Below are 20,233 nucleotides of genomic sequence, written 5' to 3'. Positions count from 1 at the left end.
CTCCCGAACAGCTGTACCTAAAGTTAATCTATATGCTCCCTACGGGAGCATATAGAGTGGCTCCCTGCCGGAACCATATGTAGTAACTCCAGCTGTACTAGAGCAGTGACGCCAGAGCGGGCGCGAGGAGAACTAAGGCCCGAGACACCCTTTCGGCGCTACGCAGCAGGCCGCAACTTTTTATCACGACAGCGTTAAAGGCCCCGTGTCGCAGAAAATCAGGCGTCGACGTGGATGTCGGCGTCCGTGGTGGAAAAAGATCATAACCAGCCACCCCGACCGCGCAGCCCCTCCACGTGGCGCAAGGTGTTAGCGAAGGAGAAAATCATCCCGAACCACCCCGACCACGTGGTGCCCTCCACGTGGTGCAGAGTTTTGGTGTACAAAAATTGAATTTCTCACAGTGAAATCCGTCAGAAAAATGGCAAAGCACGAGTTAACCTCAACCTACAGACATGGTGGCGTCGGACTGTTTTTTGAATGTACAAGAAAACATCATTATGTTACGAGGAAGCACAACCACAAACCCCTTTTCCAGCATTTCTACCATCCCAACCCGGTGCGCTCGGGTAATATACTCGCGAAAATGCTATCCAGATGGCGCTCGCATCCTCGGCAGGTCAAATTGGGACTTCGCCTGTTTAATGCGTTTTTCACACGAGCGCGCGTCGGTGCAATGGCAAACAATTAATAAAATAATAAAAAAGGTGCTAGGGCCTTCACATTTTAATATCAGACGACTAATATTGCCCCCGGAAGAACGTCTTCCTACCAACGCATTTCTGTTTAAAAGTGAAGCCGACTAGGAGCAGTGTAAGCTTGGTCTTTGTGAGCTGGCTTTCCCACGTTCTGTTTTTGCGCTGAAGCTCACTGAAACAAAAATTCGATGCGAACGGGGCCCGATTACGCTATCGCGTTCCACTCTTAAAGGCAAAGCTTAAGCGTTCTCCGTTTTTTTTTTTTATGTAGCGGCCGTGCATCTTCTCTTCCGTTGGTCGTATGTCAAATAATGTTTTCAACGCGACTAAGGGTCTAAAGTGTTTGGAATATATTGATGACGTTCGGCCTTTAAAAACTCCTGCGCTTGTGTAGTTCAAATCCAGCGCCAATGCAGCTCCACTAACGTGATACCTGGGGAAGTGCGAAGCAGTGATGCGCCAGCCTTGTCGTTCAGTGCGCGCCTGCAGCTTGGCGTCCATGGCAAAAAGGAAGTTCCGGAGCGTGCCAACTGCTTATGAAGCCCTGTTCCTTCTCTCTTGTCACACGGCGCGCGCTGATTGGGTGCTAAAGTAGCACTGGAATGAGGAGGAATCGAGCGCTTGTGGGGTGGTGGAGCCTTCCCTTGCGCTGAGCTGGTACCAAACTGCCGTTTGGGAAAAGATTTTCACAATTTTCTGCTAATTAACGTGGTTAATGCTTGATTATTCCTATCTTTTAAATTATTCTGAATCAAGTTTATCTTGAACCGGTTTTGATCAATTGTGCACTTGTTTTGACCCTGTTTGGAGAACCTGTTTTTGCGCGTGACCACGACGACATGAGATCACATTACAAGATTTTAACAAGTTCTTCTAATTATTGCGCTTAATGCTTAATTATTATTAATTTTTAAATTACTCTGAATCATGTTAGCTTATTTTGTACGGGTTTTGATCAATTCTGCACTTGTTTTGACCCTGTTATTGTGCGTGTCCACGACGACATGAGATCACATTACAAGCCGACAGCCCTGGGCTCCCTAAGTGCTTCAGCACTTAAAAAGGTTCAACCCTGTGACTACGTTCCGTGACGTGAAATTTGTTTACCTGCTTTTAGACAACATAGTAGAGGTGTAACCTTACTCATAAGCCCCTAGGCTATTTGTAGCAGTGTTTGACCTTAGCTTGACCGTTAACGATCGACACATGTGATAAATACAAGGCTTCTATGCTTGTAAGGCTTTGCTTCGCTTTGACTTGGCAGAAATGTCTACAATAATTGCATTCCACCGGTGTTAACATGTGGGGCAGAAACATGGAGGTTAACAAAGAAGCTCGAGAACAAGTTAAGGACCGCACAAAGAGCGATGGAATGAAAAATGTTAGGCCTAACGTTAAGAGACAGGAAGAGAGCGGTGTGGATCAGATAGCGAACGGGGATAGTCGATATTCTAGTTGACATTAAGCGGAAGGAATGGAGCTGGGCAGGCCATGTAATGCGTAGGAGGGATAACCGATGGACCATGACAGTTACAGAACGGATACGAAGAGAAGGGAAGAGCCGTCGAGGACGGCAGAAAACTTGGTGAGGTGATGAAGTTTGAAATTTGCAGGCGTAAGTTGGGAGCAGCTTGCCCAAGACAGAGGTAATTGGAGATCACAGGGAGAGGCCTTCGTCCTGCAGTGGACCTAAATATAGGCAGATGATGATAATGATGACTTGGCACGCAAAAAATATTGAAAAAACGATATTTTCAAAAATATTGAAAAATATTGAAAATTACTGCTACGCTTTGCCTTCATAGTGCCTAACGGAAGCCAAAAAAGTAAACGACGGAATCTCGTTTGTGTTCATTGAACTTGAGACTAGAAGCGGCTAGTATCTGTGTTCTATTTTATCCGGCATTTGTGTTTATTTGATTCAAATGGTGGAAAGCTCTGCAAGGAGTCGTATCTCCAAAAAGAAAAAAAGAAAACAACCCCAGGCTGGGCGTTACAAGCACAAGATCGCCCTCGACGTAACAATGGCGGAGTTCAACGGAATTGTGTGTTCCGACACAAAAAGTCACGTTGGCGTTCGAGAAGACGCATGCAAAGACCAATCTGTGTTGGACTCTCTAGGATGCGATATGAAATACTTCTGAACTATGGCGAGACATGTATTTTCCAAACCATTCAGTATGTTAATCAGTGCACAAAATAACATGCATGATAGATTAGGAACCAAGCTGAGTCACACCTCCCCTTTCGCTCCTGTGGCTAGTGTGGCTGTACAGCGCATTATGAAGGCACTCAAGTTCTTAAAAATCAGAACTGTTACGTTGGCACGAGAACTAGTTGCAGTAAATTTTATAAAAAGGGGTAACGAATTTATTATTTTACTATGTTAGTACTAGTGCTATTAATATTAGTAGTAGTCTTACTTTATTATAAATCGCACACTATGCAAGAGCAAGTTTATTTTCGATAGATTCGGCTTTGCGCTAGCTTGTTTACGTTATTTTTTTTCTTTGCTTTCCCCGGATCTGCGCATCGAAACATGTTATTATAATAGTAGAAATTTGGCCTTGTTGTTATGACTTACTGCAAAAGAAGCGGAATAAACGAAGACAGGAGGAGGCTAGAACGAATGCGCTAACATCAGCAAATGATTTGTTTGGAAAAGGGAGCGAGTAATGTACCCACATAGATGCCACTCAGGTCGCTTATAGGCCATGCGCGAGGGAAGAAACAGTTCAAACCGATAACTCTATAAAGGAACGAGAGTTTCAACTTTTGATTATTCAACCATCAGTCCAGTTAAAGGGTCTTTATTTTTGGTCTGAACGCCACAACTTTGAATCAGTGGATGACACCTACATATGCATCAGTGCAATGAAGCCAACTTTCTCGATCATTTTTTACAGTTTTGTTACGTTAAAAATTACATTAAATTTTGGGGTTTAACGTGCCAGAACCACGACCTGATTATGAGGCACACCGTAGTGGAGCACTCGGGAATAATTCTGACACCCGGGATTCGTCAACGTGCACCTAAATGTAAGTGCACGGTTTTTTTCCCCATTTCGCCACCATCAAAATGTGGCCACCGTGGCTGGGATTCGATCCCGCTACCTCGGGCTTAGCAGCCCAACACCATAGCCACTAAGCAACCACTGCGCGTTGTGTTATGTTCTCTGAACCTGTCGGTTAGGCAGCGACCTGTCTTCGCTACGTAGCATTTGCCACTGGAGAGGCGGAATTGATATACTACAACTACAGGGAAACCAACTACAGGTCACAAGTCCAGGTTTGTGCTGTATATTGCACCCTTGCCTGTATTGGTGATTACCACATGTATTGGTGATTTTACACAGCTTAGACAAATATCATGAGGTACAAAGAAGAAGAAGAAATAAACTTTATTTAAAGTGCCGGCACTTTGCTTATCATCTAATACTCGCAGGTTATGCTACGTTCAGGCCGTGGGAAAATTTGTGCAGCAAAGGCAAAGTGACAGATCGCTCGTGGACCCTGGGAATGTTCAGAGCATAAGCATGCTCATAAGAAAGTTATTGTTTCAGCAAAAATTTGGCCAGAAACACGTGGACGTATCAAGGGCATGCAAAGATTCTGCATCCAAGAAGCGATCAGAATGAACAAAGTGCCAGTAGTACAGTGGCAGCAGGATTTATTTGCAGCGTTATCTAAAGCAGCCTGATGACACTTCGTTTTGCGAGTTTCTAGTGTGCCAACTTGTAGGCTGGCATTTTCTTGTTTACTCGAGGTGCGTAGCTCCAACAGGTACGATCGGCCAGAAAATGAAACACAGTATCAGAAATCAGAGAATCATCTCATGCTGACAGCTCGTGCGTTAGTACCAGTGGACACAAAAATAACAAAGCAGGGAACGCAAACACCGTTTACTTCTGTTTGTCGCCTAAGCCTTTATTTATGCTGTCAATATGTTCTGTTTTGCCCTACCGTAGATGGTGCATCGTGTTTTCAGTAGCTCTGATAATGGCTTGTCGACTAATAATGAAATCCTATTTATTTACATTAACAGCAATGCAATAGTATGCGACTTTCCTATACTGCAACAGCTGTAGCTAAATTGTTAGGTTCTAAATAAGCTTGAAATATCTTTAGAAATAGTTACTCCAAAAGAACAGGGACTGTGGCTTACATGATTCTGTCAGGTGGGTACTCAAATATTACCACAGCTGAATCGCTGACAAAATCTCCAGTCTGTGTGCCTTTAACGCACTTGCTCTTGCCTCCCAAGTAAGGGTCTTCCTCGAAGTCTCTGTACATCTGGTACCACGATTGCTCCAGTGGGAAACACTGAAAAATATGCAAACACAACATTCAAGAACACTGGAGTCTGCATGGATGCAGCGCATCAGGTGCATCTAGCAACATGCTATGCCCTTTCTGACTTATCGTACAGGTGATGGCTACGTGGTTGTACCCGTAGCCAGTGCCGCGCGGATGCGCAGTAACAAAATTGACCTTCACACAATCTTACGGTGGCCGCACCAGATCATCATACAGCACGAATTTATGCGCTTTCTATGAAGTCATCTTGCCGCTCATTCTGGCATTGGCGCATGCTCCTTCCTCGGGAACATCTCATCACCTGGACAAGCCTGACACTATAAGAAGACCAGTGCCGCAGACGATGATCAGACTGCATGGCAGCAGTGCATCTGGAGCATCTAGCACAATCCTAAACTCTTTCTGCTTTATCGCACAGGCCAGTGGATACTTGCGTGCTCGTTCTTATAGAAGTTATAACCGGTTCTTGCTGCTGCTGCAAATCGCTAACCAGCTGGCAGCTTATGTCTAGAAACTTTGATTAAGAGGACACATGCGCTTTCTTCACATCTCCTATCTGAAACTTACAGGATCCAACGGACGCCAATCGCACACACATACTCAGATTCATTCGCGATTACGCAGATTCAGCTGATCAATTAGTGTGTTTTTTTTGTCAAAATTGAAAAATCATAATGTCACATGAGTGATTCAGACTCAATAGCTCAGTTTCAGATTCCAAAGAGTTACCATTCCCAAAAAGTTCGCATCCGCGTGGGCTCACATAGACTCACTCCTACTCACACGCATTTACACACAATTGTCGATTGGGGCTCATTTAGTTGTACACTTACTATAGGTCGGCCGAAGAGCGCACATCCACATAAGACAGCGAAAGAAAAAGTGCCGGCAATCGAAACAGGATATGGACACACATTTCGCTATGCGTTCGCGAAACTCCAAATCCTAAATCACAAGACGACGACTCACTTGCTGCTTAAGTTTCTTGTGGGGATTGAAAGGGGCCGTAGGATAGTATCACCGATATTTTACAGGGGCATTATGCGTTCCCCTCTGGATGTATTTCAGTATTATACCGCATAGGTGTTCACGGAAGCATCTTGTCGCGTGTAGTAGTATTTATTTACAATACTCAAAGAAAGTTGCAGGCCCCCTTTAACCTCTATAACGTCCTGCTATTATGCTAATTATCTCGAGTAAGCACAACAGGGCAGTTGATCAGTATAACTGGTTGGTGATTTCTATCTAATCACGAATTCCAACAACCTCTCCGTTTTCAAATCGCGGTAACTAAGTCAAAAATTTTCTGTGTGAACATAACCGTCCCTATCTCTAATTAAGAAATTCTCAGGAACGCAGCATAGAATTCATTCACGCTTCATCTAGTTAACCATCCTAACACATTGTCAAGGTAATGCTAAGCTTCATGCGATTAACAAACATTATAGCAGGAAAAGTATTCGCTTCGCCATTTTAGTAAAGGCCGATAACACCGCGGAAGGTTTCCTGTCGCAATAATACACCAGGACCACGACGAACACCTTGGCGGTGGGCTGCGGTGATTTCTGCACTTTCCAGAGCGCTCGTTATTCGCAGATGCCCGGACAACTGAGAAATAGGATAATGAGCAAGGTCGTAATGTAGCAGGAGCCTTCGGGCCGCAATATGGCCAACCACGCTTACACAGGCGAACTCTCTAATCCCGAATCCTATTTTTCATTCACGCGATGCCGTTTTGGTTTAATTTTCTATCGTACCCTTGAAGGCAAGCACAGCCGTTCAACGCTAATAGCATATTCTTTGCCACGCCGTATTGTGCACTGGCCTCACTAGCAACGAGTGTGCATCGACGCACCAAATTCTCAGAGTGTTGGCTTGTAGCAATTTATCTAAATCATACCACTGAGAATCTCAGTGCAACCCACGTATTGGTGCAGTATTGGATGCGTATTCTGAATTGCACCTGGTAATAAAACGTAACTGACCAAGCGTGTCACAATGACTTCGTGGATTACGCATTCATACAGCTAAGAATTATTTCAGGCAGCTCACGAAAGCTATTACAAAAATATCAGCTTGTGCCTTCTGTAGCCGTTTCACTCGCACTTTAAGAAGTGAACTTACTGCTAGTAACAAAAAAATCTGCAGGTGCTGTTGTCGCTTCGTGAGCATTGCCGTCGGCGTACTCTTTGGTATATTCAAGGCCATAATGGAAACCAATGTGGCAAGCTTCGACAGCTGGACTTGCATGACAGACAATCATATTTCTAGATTAGGCTCACGGCTGAGTAAAGAATTTATTTGAAATAGTAGCAAACAAAAGGTAAGAGAAAGATGGTAGACATTTAAACTTGAGGGTGAAGGCGAGGAGGGCGGGCAAGTTATTTAACGTGACCAAGAGGCGAGAACGTTATTGGGTGATTCCACGAGAGATCAAAACGTGTCCAAAAATTCATATTTTAGATTCCATTGAATATTTTATATTTTGTGCGCATTTCACTCGGTAGCACGAAAGTGAACTTGTTTTCTTTGCCAAATGAATAATTTAGGCGCAAAAAAATATCCACATTCTTCAGGGCACGGCCGCCATTTTCATGCACCGGGAATTCTCGCAAGTTCACAACAATGTAAAATACAAAATATTACGGCTACAAAGAAGGCATTTTTTTGTGTAAACGTATACGTAAGGAAGAGTCCGCAGGCATCGTTTCAGGCTTCTGTGCAAAACGGAAGTGCTTTAGAAAAACTTCTAAATTAGCTAGTTTTCGAAATTTCCTATAATTACGATTTTTTATGTACTAAACCAATCCATGTAGCCTTTTGAAGTTTCGTGGACTATGAGACCTTGACCGGTTTAACGATTCTGCTGAATATTGTTGTTGCAGCACAAATTACCATTTTTACAATTTGCGTCAAACGTGAAATTTTGACGAAAATGAACACTATTTAAAAATCAAACTAAAAAAAATTTCTCGAAGTTTCGGGAACAGCTCTTCACAGACACTGGAAAAAAAACATTAAAATCATGTTGCAATATTTTGTTTTTAATGACAATATATGTGGTAGAAATGAGAGCTTTGCCGGGATGCACCAAGGTGCTAAGAAATTGGGACATCGGCGTAAAAAGAACGTCCATTAACCACTGACTTGCCCAAACTTGGTTATGATTGCGACACAAGGGCAGTTTTTGCAAACTAGAATTATGATTCCAAACACGCAGTTCTCGAATGCCTAACTTTTGTTGCGTAAATTCGTGCAATGATGCCGCTACTGGGCCATCATTCGCGCCCATATTTTGGTCGCGTTTTCAGATGAAGCACTTGTGAAAATCGTCTCTTTTGGACCAGTTGGTAGAGTAGCAGAATGGGGAGTGGATCCATGGGAGGCGGTGGCAGACAGGACAATTAAAGCCAAGTACGTTGAAAGTTTCTGGCGGTGCGGCCGCCGCCTTAAGAGGAAGCTTTAGCTCTGGTGCTCGTATCTAAATAGATGTGAAACGAGAACTCCTGTTTATCGGCACCATATTCGACGTGGTTCGTTGAATTTAAAAAAAAACTGAAACTATAGTGACTGTTAGTTGCGATTTTTTTATTTAAGTCGTCAACTGTTTAATAAAATTGACAAAATCGCAAAGCTTCAGAAAACGAAACTATCAAATTTACAACCCTATAACTCAGCAATGAAACATGATATCACATGCTGTAAACTGCACCTATTATTACATCGAAAGCGGACAATATTTATATATTATATATGGCTCTGAAGTAGCCGACTAATTTGTGTGTAAAACTTTTGCAAAACCTTTGTAAATATTGTAACAAATTCACGTAAGAAATAAACTCACATATCACATTTGTCCACTTTGGATGCTTTAATGGATGCAGTTTACAGGTCTGCGATATCTTTCGTATAGGTGCAGAGCTACGAATTTGTGAACTCCGTGCTTCTATTTTTTTTCAACCTTACCAACACTGGGAAATTCCAGTTAAATGATGAAGGCCATAAATCGAAATTTCACGTTTAACAGTCACTGGAATTTACCTTTCTCTCACATGTGCAACAATTTTAAGTAAAATCGGCCTAGTGGCTATCTCAGAAAAGCGTTTCTGCGTTTTACATCTATTTGAATAGGTGACATCGAAATTGGGCCAGAGCTAGAGCTTCCTCTTAAGAGCAAGCTTTGTTAGATTCGCTTCATTAGATCTGCGTGATCTGGTCCTCTGGATCAGTCGGTCTCATTGAAAAATGCGCAAAGAGCCGCCATTACTGCAGTGCTTCGTAAACTGAGGAATGTGTTCTCCTCAGCACGCCATCATCCTTTCGGATTCGTCAGCGGAGCACCAAAAACTGCCCCGCGCATTGTATGCCAGCAAGTTCGGCCTACAGTCGTGGATGTTGGCTATGGAGTTCAGCAATAGGCATTTCATTCTGAAGTTTCAGTAGGTACCGCCTCATGTTTGACTTGCAGGCAATGAAGCAGCAGAATAAATTAGGAATGCTAATGAATCACCATGTATCTAAAGAGTAGAGACTTCTGAGCACTTTGAATATCACTTCACGATACAGGAGTGGTTGAAGGAATCCTCCACACAGAAGGTATACGCTGTTTCATAGAGTAGGAACTAGCGCCGCGAACACCCCCCCCCCCCCTCCCTCCCGGTTAACGCAAAACCGTTCATCTGCACCTTCCAATACTTCATTGAAAACAGAAACGCTCTACTTGAGGCGAAGACAATTTCCTCATGAGTGTGCGGAACAGGTTATGTTTCCCAAAACACGTAAGTTTCTGAGAGGAACTGTCGCGCCTCTTTCCACCTGTTCAACCTCTTTTTTAAAGAGGCGGTAGACGAGAGCGTTCGCTGGCACTATCTACCAGATTACTCGGCCCTAACCAACACCATCGTTACCCCCAACAACACATATTAGATTGTATAATGACGTTTCCGACGCAGCCATGGCGAGTACGACATTTTTAGAGACATTTCCCTGCCATAAATTCTGTTACCTGTGTACATGCACAGGGAGCTCACCGTTAAATCTGCAGTAAATAAGGAAATACAAACCTAAATTACCAGAACGAACAAATTGTCGGCGGTGCAAGCTACGCACACTTGTTAAATAAAATGAGCCATGTAATGGTTGCTCTGTCGACGTATCTTTACTCACATTCAAGATAATGAGTATTGTCCTAAACGCTATTTTATGCAGAAGTATTAACCATAAGGGTAAAATTACCCTTGTGTGGCAATCATGGCCAAGTTTAGGCAAGTCAGAGGCTAATGGACGTTCTTTTTACGCCGATGTCCCAATTTCTTAGCACCTTGGTGCATCCCGGCGAAGCTCTCATGCCTACCACCTATATTGTCATTAGAAACAAAATAATGCAAGATATTTTTAATGTTCTTTTTCCAGTGTCTGTAGACAGCTGTTTACGAAATTTCGAGAAAAATTACAAATGTTTTGTTTTATATTTTGATTTTTAAATAGTGTTCATTTACGTCAGATTTACAGGTTTGACGCAAATAGCAAAAATGCTAATTTGTGCTGCAACAACAATATTCAGCAGAATCGTTAAACCGGTCAAGGTCTCATATTCCACCAAACATCAAAAGGCTACATGGATTGCTTTAGTAGATAAAAAATCGTAAATATAGGAAATTTCGAAAAGTGTAGCAAATTTAGAAGATTTTCTAAAGCACTTCCGTTTTGCACAGAAGCCTGAAACGATGCTTGCGGACTCTTCTTTACGTATAGATTTTACACACAAAAATGCCTTCTTTGTAGCCGTAATATTTTGCATTTTACATTGTTTAGAACTTGCGAGAATTTCCGGTGCATGAAAATGGCGCCCGTGCCATGAAGAATGTCGATATTTCTTTGCTCCTAAATTATTCATTTGGCAAAGAAGGCAAGTTCACTTTCGGGCTAACTAGTGAAATGCGCACAAAATATAAAATATTCAATGGAATCTGAAATAGGAATTTTCGGACACGTGTTGATCTCTCGTGGAATCACCGTATTGCGTCATGAGGGTAAGGGGGAAAACCAAAAATGAGGACGTTTGGCTACTTCTGTTTGCAATCAATTTGTCCTGAATAATTAACAGGCACTGTATCAGCGTCGCTTTTAGTATGAGCCTGGTTCCACCGCAACATATCAGGCCCCCTCCAATGAGCCACACCAGCAGGTGCAACTAGCAGCTGTGTTACACCTGCTTTTACTATTAGACCGGCATATGCATCACGCTCCAAGCTCTCTAAAGACCACCGTGTGCGACACTGGCGCGCTTGCGAGGGGCCACCTGCAGCTCTCCAAGCGAGGATTGGCTGATCTTCCTACACGTTGATTCAAACACTCCAGTGAAAGTGCCTTAGTGCATTTTCTTTTGTGAGATACCTTTTTATGCATGTCGCCTAAACTGAGGAATCGCAGTTTCACTGTAGCTCTGTTGCACGACACTCCAATTTTTGCGAAGTATTCACGAAGCGCCATTCGTGAAACATATATTTGGAAGCACTGGTTGGCAAAGCTGTTTTTTTCATGCAGTTTTCAGAAACACATCCCACCTAGTATAGTTCACAACAATATTATGTGAATACTTGTTTTTACAATCCAAATACCTACGCGCCAGATTTTTTAATTTTCCAAAAATAGTTTTCATAGGCAGGACGTTCTGCATAGGCAGGAGATTTTACATTCTAGCACATTATTTTTTTTTCAGTTTCCTTCAGATGTTCTATTCGGGCTGCGAAAAGATTTTGTTCAATGAAAAACCCAAGCTATTTTGCCTTCCTTGCGAGTGCCAAATTTTCGGTACAGTTGGGTGATAATCATTCGTGGTATCTGCTATGATGGCCGTATGTTAGCCACGCGAATAATCATAGACAAATGCACTTTCATCGCATCCGGAATCCTAATGTTTTTGAAAGAACGCTTGAATTACACATTTTTTATGCCATTATTATGTCGTTTGGGCCACTCTGGCCACGACCTCTATCGTTAGGTTTAGCAGCATTTAAAAAAAACTATTAAAATTGAACACTGACTTACATAATAATTATCACGCTGAGTCTATTTCACATACTATCAGGCTAATAACACACAAACCGCTGTTCGAATATTAGCTACATGCAACAAAAATTTTTGCTATAATGAAAAAGTGCTCGTTTTTTGAAATAAAAATTCTGCACACACATTTATTTATTTATTTATTTATTTACTTATCTGAAAAACCTGCGACAACGTGGATGCAATACAGTAGAGGAACACAGTACGTATACGAAAACATAAAGCCATGTGCATGTAGCCAGTTCTCAACTGCCTTGTTTCTAAAAGCACCCTGCGGTGTGTTCATGTCACGTCTTGCGTTTCCGGACCGGTGATAAGGCATACTGTAAAAGCGCGTTTAGGAAGCACCTCTTTGCCAATATATTCTCTAAATTCAGCTTATCGCAATAGAGACCGCAAGCAACGTTACAATTTCTACCTTGTTGTATGTAAAGACAAATTAAACCCATTGGAAAATTCTGACAATTAGGCAAAGCGATTCGCCATCAAGTTTACTAAAACGTAGGATGCACGCATGTTGTACACTTCAAGGAGCAAATTGCTTCGCTTTGTCACACATAAATGACCACAAGGAGATTTGATAATTACCATGAGTTTATAAGAATATGTATAGGGTTGCAACATGGCGTTGCGAGGTGTTACGGAAAAGGCGCATGGTGCATTGCTATCATATAGCCAATGACGACATAAACGGGTGACTCAATTACGCCAAATATAACTTCCAATGCTACATAATCATGAAATAACAGTACAATTACACGCGGATGTTCAAAACTATGCATTTATGGCCATTGCTTGAAGGTTATGTCAGCACTTAGGCCCAAACGCGATGGTGATGGTTTCTTCAAATGCCTCTTTTATTGAACACACCGTCAGCCATACGGTTTTTAACAGCTGCGTCAACACGGTAGACTAGGAGCCACATCATATGCTAAGTACGAATATCAGCGTGCACTTTTTAGGCAACGACAACAATGAGTGCGCTACTTGGAGGAAGCACATTCATTTACTGCACCCGAATAATAAGGGGGGAATCTGTCGCAGACAAAGCGTAAAGATATTCCTCCCACTATGTCTTCATTTTCCTCGGCGTGCACGAGTTGCGCCGCAGCACTATAAAACATCAGCTGCACACCTAAACTGCCGGTTTACTCACAAGTTGTTTGTTCAGCCCAGCCTCGTACATTTCCTTTAGGCAGTAAGCGGATACGCTTTGCCTGATTCGGCGCACATGTTGTGCATAACGCCACCCATCTTTGTCATTAAAACTATGCGTTGTAAATTTTCGTTCACCGTATAGCTCCGTTGCGGCGAGAAATTTTCATTTTATTGCGTGAGGATTACCAGTTTCAAAATGCAAAGAAAGTGTGTCTGTGAGAGGTCTGGGAAGCCGGTCGTGTGGTATAGGTTAGAGCACTGCACGCGCTCGGGCTTACCCGAAAGCCCAGGCCCGGCGCGGCCCGTGGGCCGGGTCGTGCCGGGTAGGGGAGTTTTTTCACGGGCTCGGGCTGGGCTCGGGCACGGCATGTGCTTTTTGACCCGGGCCAGGGCCGGGCTCGGGTATTTTGACGCGGGCCCGGGCCGGGCTCGGACTTTCTGGTGGTGTGCATGTAACGTGCAGCGAGTTATCCTGGCGCGTCTCGACTCTGAAAAACCTGTTGGCCCGGCGCAGCTCGAACCTAGCAGTGCTACTCCTGTGTACTTCCCTTTTCTTCTTCCGTCGTATTTTGCGTTGCTTGAACAGAATGTAAAAGTCCAGGAAGACCGAAGTCGCCTCAAACCATAGGATGTCATTGTATGCCTTACCAAAATCAATGTGATTATTGCTTTCAGCGCGGTGTAATCGCGTTCGCGACTTGCTGATTCTTCAACGGCGAATTGTTAGAACGATGACTGGTAAGATAATTCGTCACGTGGCTGAAATACGGTACTGCTTCCATCCATGATTGCACGCATGTTCTCAACCGGCAGCCTAGTAGCAGCGCATTACGCTGTACCATGGCGTAACGAGAAACTTTCTTTTTCCAGTTACTCCATCCATGCGCTGCGCTCCCTACCGGTCGTGGCTGCGCTTGGGTTAGAGTATACTAGAATACCGGTCGAGTGGCACGAGCGGCTGGGGCGGCGCATGCTTTACAGTGAGGCGCCCGACGTGGGAAAATACCCTGGCGGCGCTGCGATACAAGTGGATTGGGCCGCATCAAGGTCGCTGGCAACTGCTGGCAATACAGCTCGGCAGGGTCATTCGTACTAGTTCGCGCGCTGGTATTTGCGTTCAGACCGCTCAAATGGTGTTCATAATTGAATATGACATGTATTTATGCTTTAAGAATAAATTCCTTTTATTCTCTTTATTATTTTATTGTTTTGATGCCGCTCGGTGGTCATTTTGGTCTCGGACCGAGTTCAGCCGGGCTCGGGCCTAAGGTAACGAGGTGGCGGGCTGGGCCGGGCGGGTAGGGTATATTTTATCCGGGCCCGAGCTGGGCCAGAGTCTCACCATAAAGCTTTTGGTCGGGCACGGGCGGGCAGCCCAACGTAAAAACGCGCCCGGGCCGGGCTGCACAAAATCGGCCCGTGCAAGTGCTCTAATATAGGTACAGTAGAAATCGAAAAGCAATATATATATATATATATATATATATATATATATTGTAGTGGGGAATATGCATGTAGGGGCCGTGGACTCTGCCATCGCTCCGGCGCGAGAACCGAGCTCGAGCTGCTGATGCCAACAGCTAGGCCTGTGCATAAAAAGCCACTTGCGATCCCTCGGACGAGCTTCAATAAATCCCCCGTTCATTTGGTGGAAGTGCTGGGTAACCTCGAAAACTGGAACTCAGAAGCCGGACGCTACCCACTGCTGCAACCATGCCTGACGACACCGCCCAGGAATATTCACTTCAGCCTCCAGGGGTCATCGTTTCTGGTGTGTTGCGCCAGCGTGATCCTGCCGTCTTTAGCGCCACCGATGATCATGACGTGGAGGATTGGTTGTCATCGTACGAGCTGGTAAGCCGGCGCAATAAGTAGGACGACGCCACCAAGTTGCACAACGTGTTGTTTTACTTAACCGGCGTCGCGAACCTCTGGTTCCGAAACCACGAACAGGATTTCAACGCATGGACTGCATTCAAGACCACTTTTTCAGAAGTGTTCGGGCGCCCCGTTGTGCGCAAGCTTCGAGCTGAACAACGCCTACGTGGGCGCGCACAACATCACGGTGATACGTTCACCAGCTACATCGAAGATGTCATTGACCTGTGTAGGCGGGTGAATTCATCAATGGCAGAACAGGACAAGATAAAACACATTATGAAAGACATTGAAAGGCCTTTCAAATGTTGTTAGCGAAAGACCCGCGTACCATGGCCGACGTTATCAATTTGTGCCAAAGTTTTGACGAGCTACGGAAACAACGCAGCTTAGCTTGACGCCCACCACCTACGGAAGATTCGCCAGCAGCATTGGTTATTGGCGACAACCAGGCAACTTTTCTGACGCAGATAAAAAAATTAGTGCGGGAGGAGGTTGCCCGACAGCTCTCCATTTTGCCGACCACGGAGAAGCCTTCTCACTCTTTGGCTCCAGCGATCCGACAGATGATTCAAGAGCAAGTGACCGAAGCTCTTCCATCTCCGTGTCAGCCGGCTCCCGTGGCCGCACCTCTAACGTATGCTGAGGCGGCTGCACGGGCTCCTCGCCAACCGGTGTTCTCTCCTCCGCATGTGCCTCGGCAGCCGGCGGCTCACTTCTTCGGAGCTCAACAGCAGGATACAAATCCTTGGCGCACTGATGGTAACCGCCCCATATGTTACACCTGCAACACCCCGGGACATGTAGCGCGCTTCTGCCGCCGGCGTTCCGCAGCCTTCATGGGCACCACGCGAGCTGGGCCCCAGCTACGGATTCCGACCATATCGTATGCCACAACAGCCGCCACCGAAAGTCTACGTTGCTGATGACGTTCCAGCTCCGGAGTACCAGCCCTTTGGTGCTCGTCGCTCGCCTTCCCCTCGCCGCCGCTCTCTCTCACCTATGCGTCGTCGGTCCAGTGCCAGTACTGAGGCGGAAAACTGATTTCCGCAGTTCCTGAGGCACGAACTGCGTCGTCGTCGGAAAATCGAAGTCCTCGCTTCTCCCCCGCTAACGTTATTGAAGTGTCAGTGGATGGCATCAAATCTTTTTGCCCTCGTAGATACAGGTGCCGCTATATCCGTGATTAGTGAAAAGATTTGTCGTTTATTACGGAAAGTGACCATGACGCCTTCGGTACTATCGCTTCGAACAGCCACTGCTCAACAAGTTCAGCCAGTCGCTATGTGCACTGACAGGGTGCTGATTCGAGACATTTTGTACTCTATTGAATTCTTTGTGCTAACCTGTTGCTCCCACGACGTGATTCTCGGCTGGGATTTTCTGTCGCGCCATTATGCCGGCATTGACTGTACACGTGCTGAAGTTCAGTTCTCCGTTCTGTGCGATTTGCCATCTCACAACTTGCAAGTTCCTGATGTTAGCAGGATCTTTGTAGCTTCAGATACTGACCTTCCTCCACACAGTATTTGTCCCTCTTTCATGCACATCGCTTGCCGACGCGACGGTCTTGTTCACACCCGCTGCCGTCTTCAGTCGCCGCCACCCTATATCGTTGCATTTCGCCCTCCTCATGGATTCACCATGGTGCTATGGAACTACTGGTTTCTAACCCAAATTCGCACACTTTGGCTTTGCGCTGTGGCGAGACTATTGGCACCATCCAGACTGTTGACGCTGACGTTATTGTGTCTTTCCCTGCTGCCGACGACCGGGCTACAAGTAACCTAACAGCACCTGACGCCCCATGTGCCATCTGACCGGATCTCACCGGATGTTTATTGGCGCTCTATTGCCGATGACCTTGACCCGACACAACGTGAGCGCCTACTTACCCTTTTAACTGACTTTCACGCCTCTTTTGACTTGAACCGAGCGTCAGTAGGCCGCACCAGTACCGTTTTTCACCACATTGATACGGGGCGACACGCGCCGTGGACTCGGCCACCGCTTCGGCGCGAGACGCGAGCTCGAGTTGCTGATGCCAACAGCTAGGACTGTGCATAAAAAGCCACTTGCGATCCCTCGGACGAGCATCAATAAATCCCCCTTTGTGCATCTGACGTTGGTCTGCAAGGGACCACCATGAGTTGCACTTCGCTCCTCGAAGAGGGACAGGATGCGACTCGGGTGGGCTCATCATTGTGCAATGTGGTGAACGTGGTTGAAATCGTGGGCCCGCGACCACTAAGAGGTTTGCCGTAATGCCTAATGCCTTTCTCTCGCATTTAAAAATAAATTGCCATTGAAACTTTTCCTGTAACAATTTACAAATGTACAGCGCACAACCACAAAACGAACTGGATGTGCACAACAATTGCGGTACAATTCCGTTTCCATTATGCTTCTTATAAGGTAGATAAGCAAGCTGTCATATATAGCTTTGCGGTGTTGAGGCGTCGCTCTTGGAAGGATCCAGTCATTGAGTGTGACGACTGACCTCTGCAGCCCAGCAAGGCAGATTCTTCGCAGTCAGGAATCTAGGCACCTCACCGGAAAGACGACTGGTGTTGCCTTTTCATGCATGTACAATTTTCGATTTTTTATTATTTAATAGAGGTCTTTCTCTCTGTCTGTTTCCATTATGACATTGTGTAGATTTCCAATGTGTGAGCACCTCCCTTTGAATGTAGGTTGTTTTCAAAAAAATATTCTTTCCGTCTTTTTACTCCACTCATGTGTTAACTGTTCTGAAGACAGCATTATTTCTGGAGGATAAATTTGTTCATCTGGACATAATTGTATGCGCCACGGCCAACAACGCGAAAGAGAAGCGGCATGAAGAAAAAGCACGACAACTCTTCGTAACACATCTGAATTAGTAATGAACTATGGAAGTCTTTGTTGCAATATTGTACTGACTGCCTGCATAATGTGGTCACGAGGGAGCCAAGAACGCCTTTTTTGTCAGTGTTTCAACGCTTTCTTCAGAAATTGTCGCGCTGCATTAGAAGTAGCACTGCATCGAAGTGAATGATGACTATGTGATCACAGTTCCCTGGCAACACTCCTTCAACCTTTTTGCACCACTTAAGTGATTCATTATTGCTTTACATTTTTTTTCTAAAAAAACACCAAAAAAATTGCGACCTTGCATCGCGGGGGTATCCAGCCTGGTTTGAAACTAATATCTTTCATGTGTTTGCAGCGCGTGTACGTTATCGCTAGCTTTATAAGGAACGGGAAGCCTTACACTTTGGCTTCATTGAACATCGTCACGTGCTCCAGTATTGCACTTCTAACCGCAAGGTGCACAAACGGTTTCATTTCTCTACGACAAGCAATATTACCGTTGATTCATCCTGGAAAGGCCCGAGGTCAGGGTTCAGGTCTAGAAGTTCCACACTGGCCCCATGCGACAAGACGCTAAGAAGCAAGGCGAGGACGGTTGAGTGAATAAACATGGTCGGAGCAAGAAGTTTACTCAGCGCTTCGATGAACACTTCGGTTCACAGAATGCAGAGAACATTTTAACGATGGAGTATATATATGCTTCGGCCGAGTGGGCCGCACACGTGGTATCATTTTTAGCTCCGGGGAACGAGGCTACGAATTCCATGCACGGTTGATGTTAGCACCAGCTGACGAAACTGACGTCCGCGGTTAGATTTATATTGTTTTATTCAGTTGCTGGGTTTTTTGACGAGGTACGTGCACTCCGTGTCAATGACCCCCAAAAAATTACTTCGAAAGGACGCCATGTTGATTGAAATAGTCGGACACCATGGGCTGCATGCACCATGGGTAGTCGACAAAAAAAAAACACGAAACAAACTAATTTGAGACATGCCACTTGTACGGCGGCAAACCCTATCATACTTCTGTACGAATAAAAGGCAAAGAAACTTTACTAAATATAAAAGCACTTCATTGGGGCTATGGGCAGTGCTATGAAAGCGATCCAGTCTGTGCGATCGCTTAGACATTTGACAATGCGGGTGTTTGTCGCGTTGGGCGGGAGCGTGCAGACCCCGGCCCTTGATTTGGAGTAAAAATTAATTAGAAAAAGCACGTGAGACTCTATTTTAAAGCTGATCCTATGTATTGTATTACTTCTTCATTTTTTGCAATTACAGAGGTGTCTCTTACTATAGTGTCACGTTTGAAACTGTGTAAAGGTGCAGGCGGAGGTCTATTTCGCGCACTCTGGCCCTCTGGCGTTGCCATCAGGACATCGCTGCTTTTTAAACTGCTGGCCGAGTTGTTTATGAAAATGCCATGTTCGCAATCCAAAATTAATTCTCGGAACAAAGCGAACGGAAAAGGGCAGAAATAATTACTCTTTCGCTGCAACAGAAATGATGCGGCAGCTTGGAAAAGAAGAATATGTGGCTGATCACGAGCCAGGCGTTTAATTTCTGTCAGAAACTCAACAGATGGAACTCTGGCATTTGTGGAAACCAGCTCGTAAGCTTCCTGCAATATATGATGCAGCTTTCTTGCACGCTACACACACAGAAAAAGAAAAAAAACATGGTATTTTTTAAGGTGTTTAGATGACATTGGGGTTAAGGCATAAATATTTATTTCGTACAAGCCATGTTTAACCACAACAGGAGTAAATACAATGTTCACAAACAATACGAGAGAAAGCATTATTTTTTTCATCACTAACCATTTATTATTATTTTTTTCATTATTACCATAGATTGTGGGAGGGCGCCGAAGATTTGCAGCAGTACAATGGCCGCATCGGCTTCCAGCGTCAAGCATACGCAACGTGTTGGAACACTGGCGGACATGATGCATTTTGGAAAACCTATTGGAGGGTATCAAGAAGTTTTAAATTGGAGCACATGAAAGAAGACGTTAGGCATTATAATCAAACGTACTACTCGTACCAGATAAATAAGGCAAAATATGAACTCCGTGGGAACAAGATGGTCGTATCGAAACATTCCACTGTGCCATTTGATGTCAAGAACTTAGATTTTGCTTCATTGCAAAACAAGAAAGAAGGCACCAGAAAGGCAGTCACATTGCAGTTCTCATTGCAGTCACAGTTCTCATTGCTTTTTATGAATGTACGAGAATGGCTGCAGTAAAAACACTAC

At 44.7% G+C, this 20,233-nt stretch overlaps 1 protein-coding gene across 1 annotated transcript in view; it reads right to left on the bottom strand.

The window, feature by feature from the left end:
• Positions 1–18,645, bottom strand: part of LOC125943756 (uncharacterized) — a 46,919-nt gene extending 28,274 nt beyond the window's left edge. The window contains exons 1-2 of the mRNA XM_049663262.1: positions 18,470–18,645; positions 4,864–5,021 (exon numbers count right to left, since the gene is read on the bottom strand). Of these exons, the coding sequence (XP_049519219.1) occupies positions 4,864–5,021; positions 18,470–18,583 (272 nt within the window). The 5' untranslated portion in view covers positions 18,584–18,645. The remainder of the gene's footprint in view (positions 1–4,863; positions 5,022–18,469) is intronic.
• Between the last annotated feature and the right edge of the window lie 1,588 nt (positions 18,646–20,233).

This window comes from Dermacentor silvarum, chromosome 3 (assembly GCF_013339745.2).
Source record: "Dermacentor silvarum isolate Dsil-2018 chromosome 3, BIME_Dsil_1.4, whole genome shotgun sequence".
NCBI classification, from domain to species: Eukaryota; Metazoa; Arthropoda; class Arachnida; order Ixodida; family Ixodidae; genus Dermacentor; species Dermacentor silvarum.
Note: the sequence above shows the minus strand (reverse complement) of the source record. Positions and strands in the feature narration are given on the sequence as shown.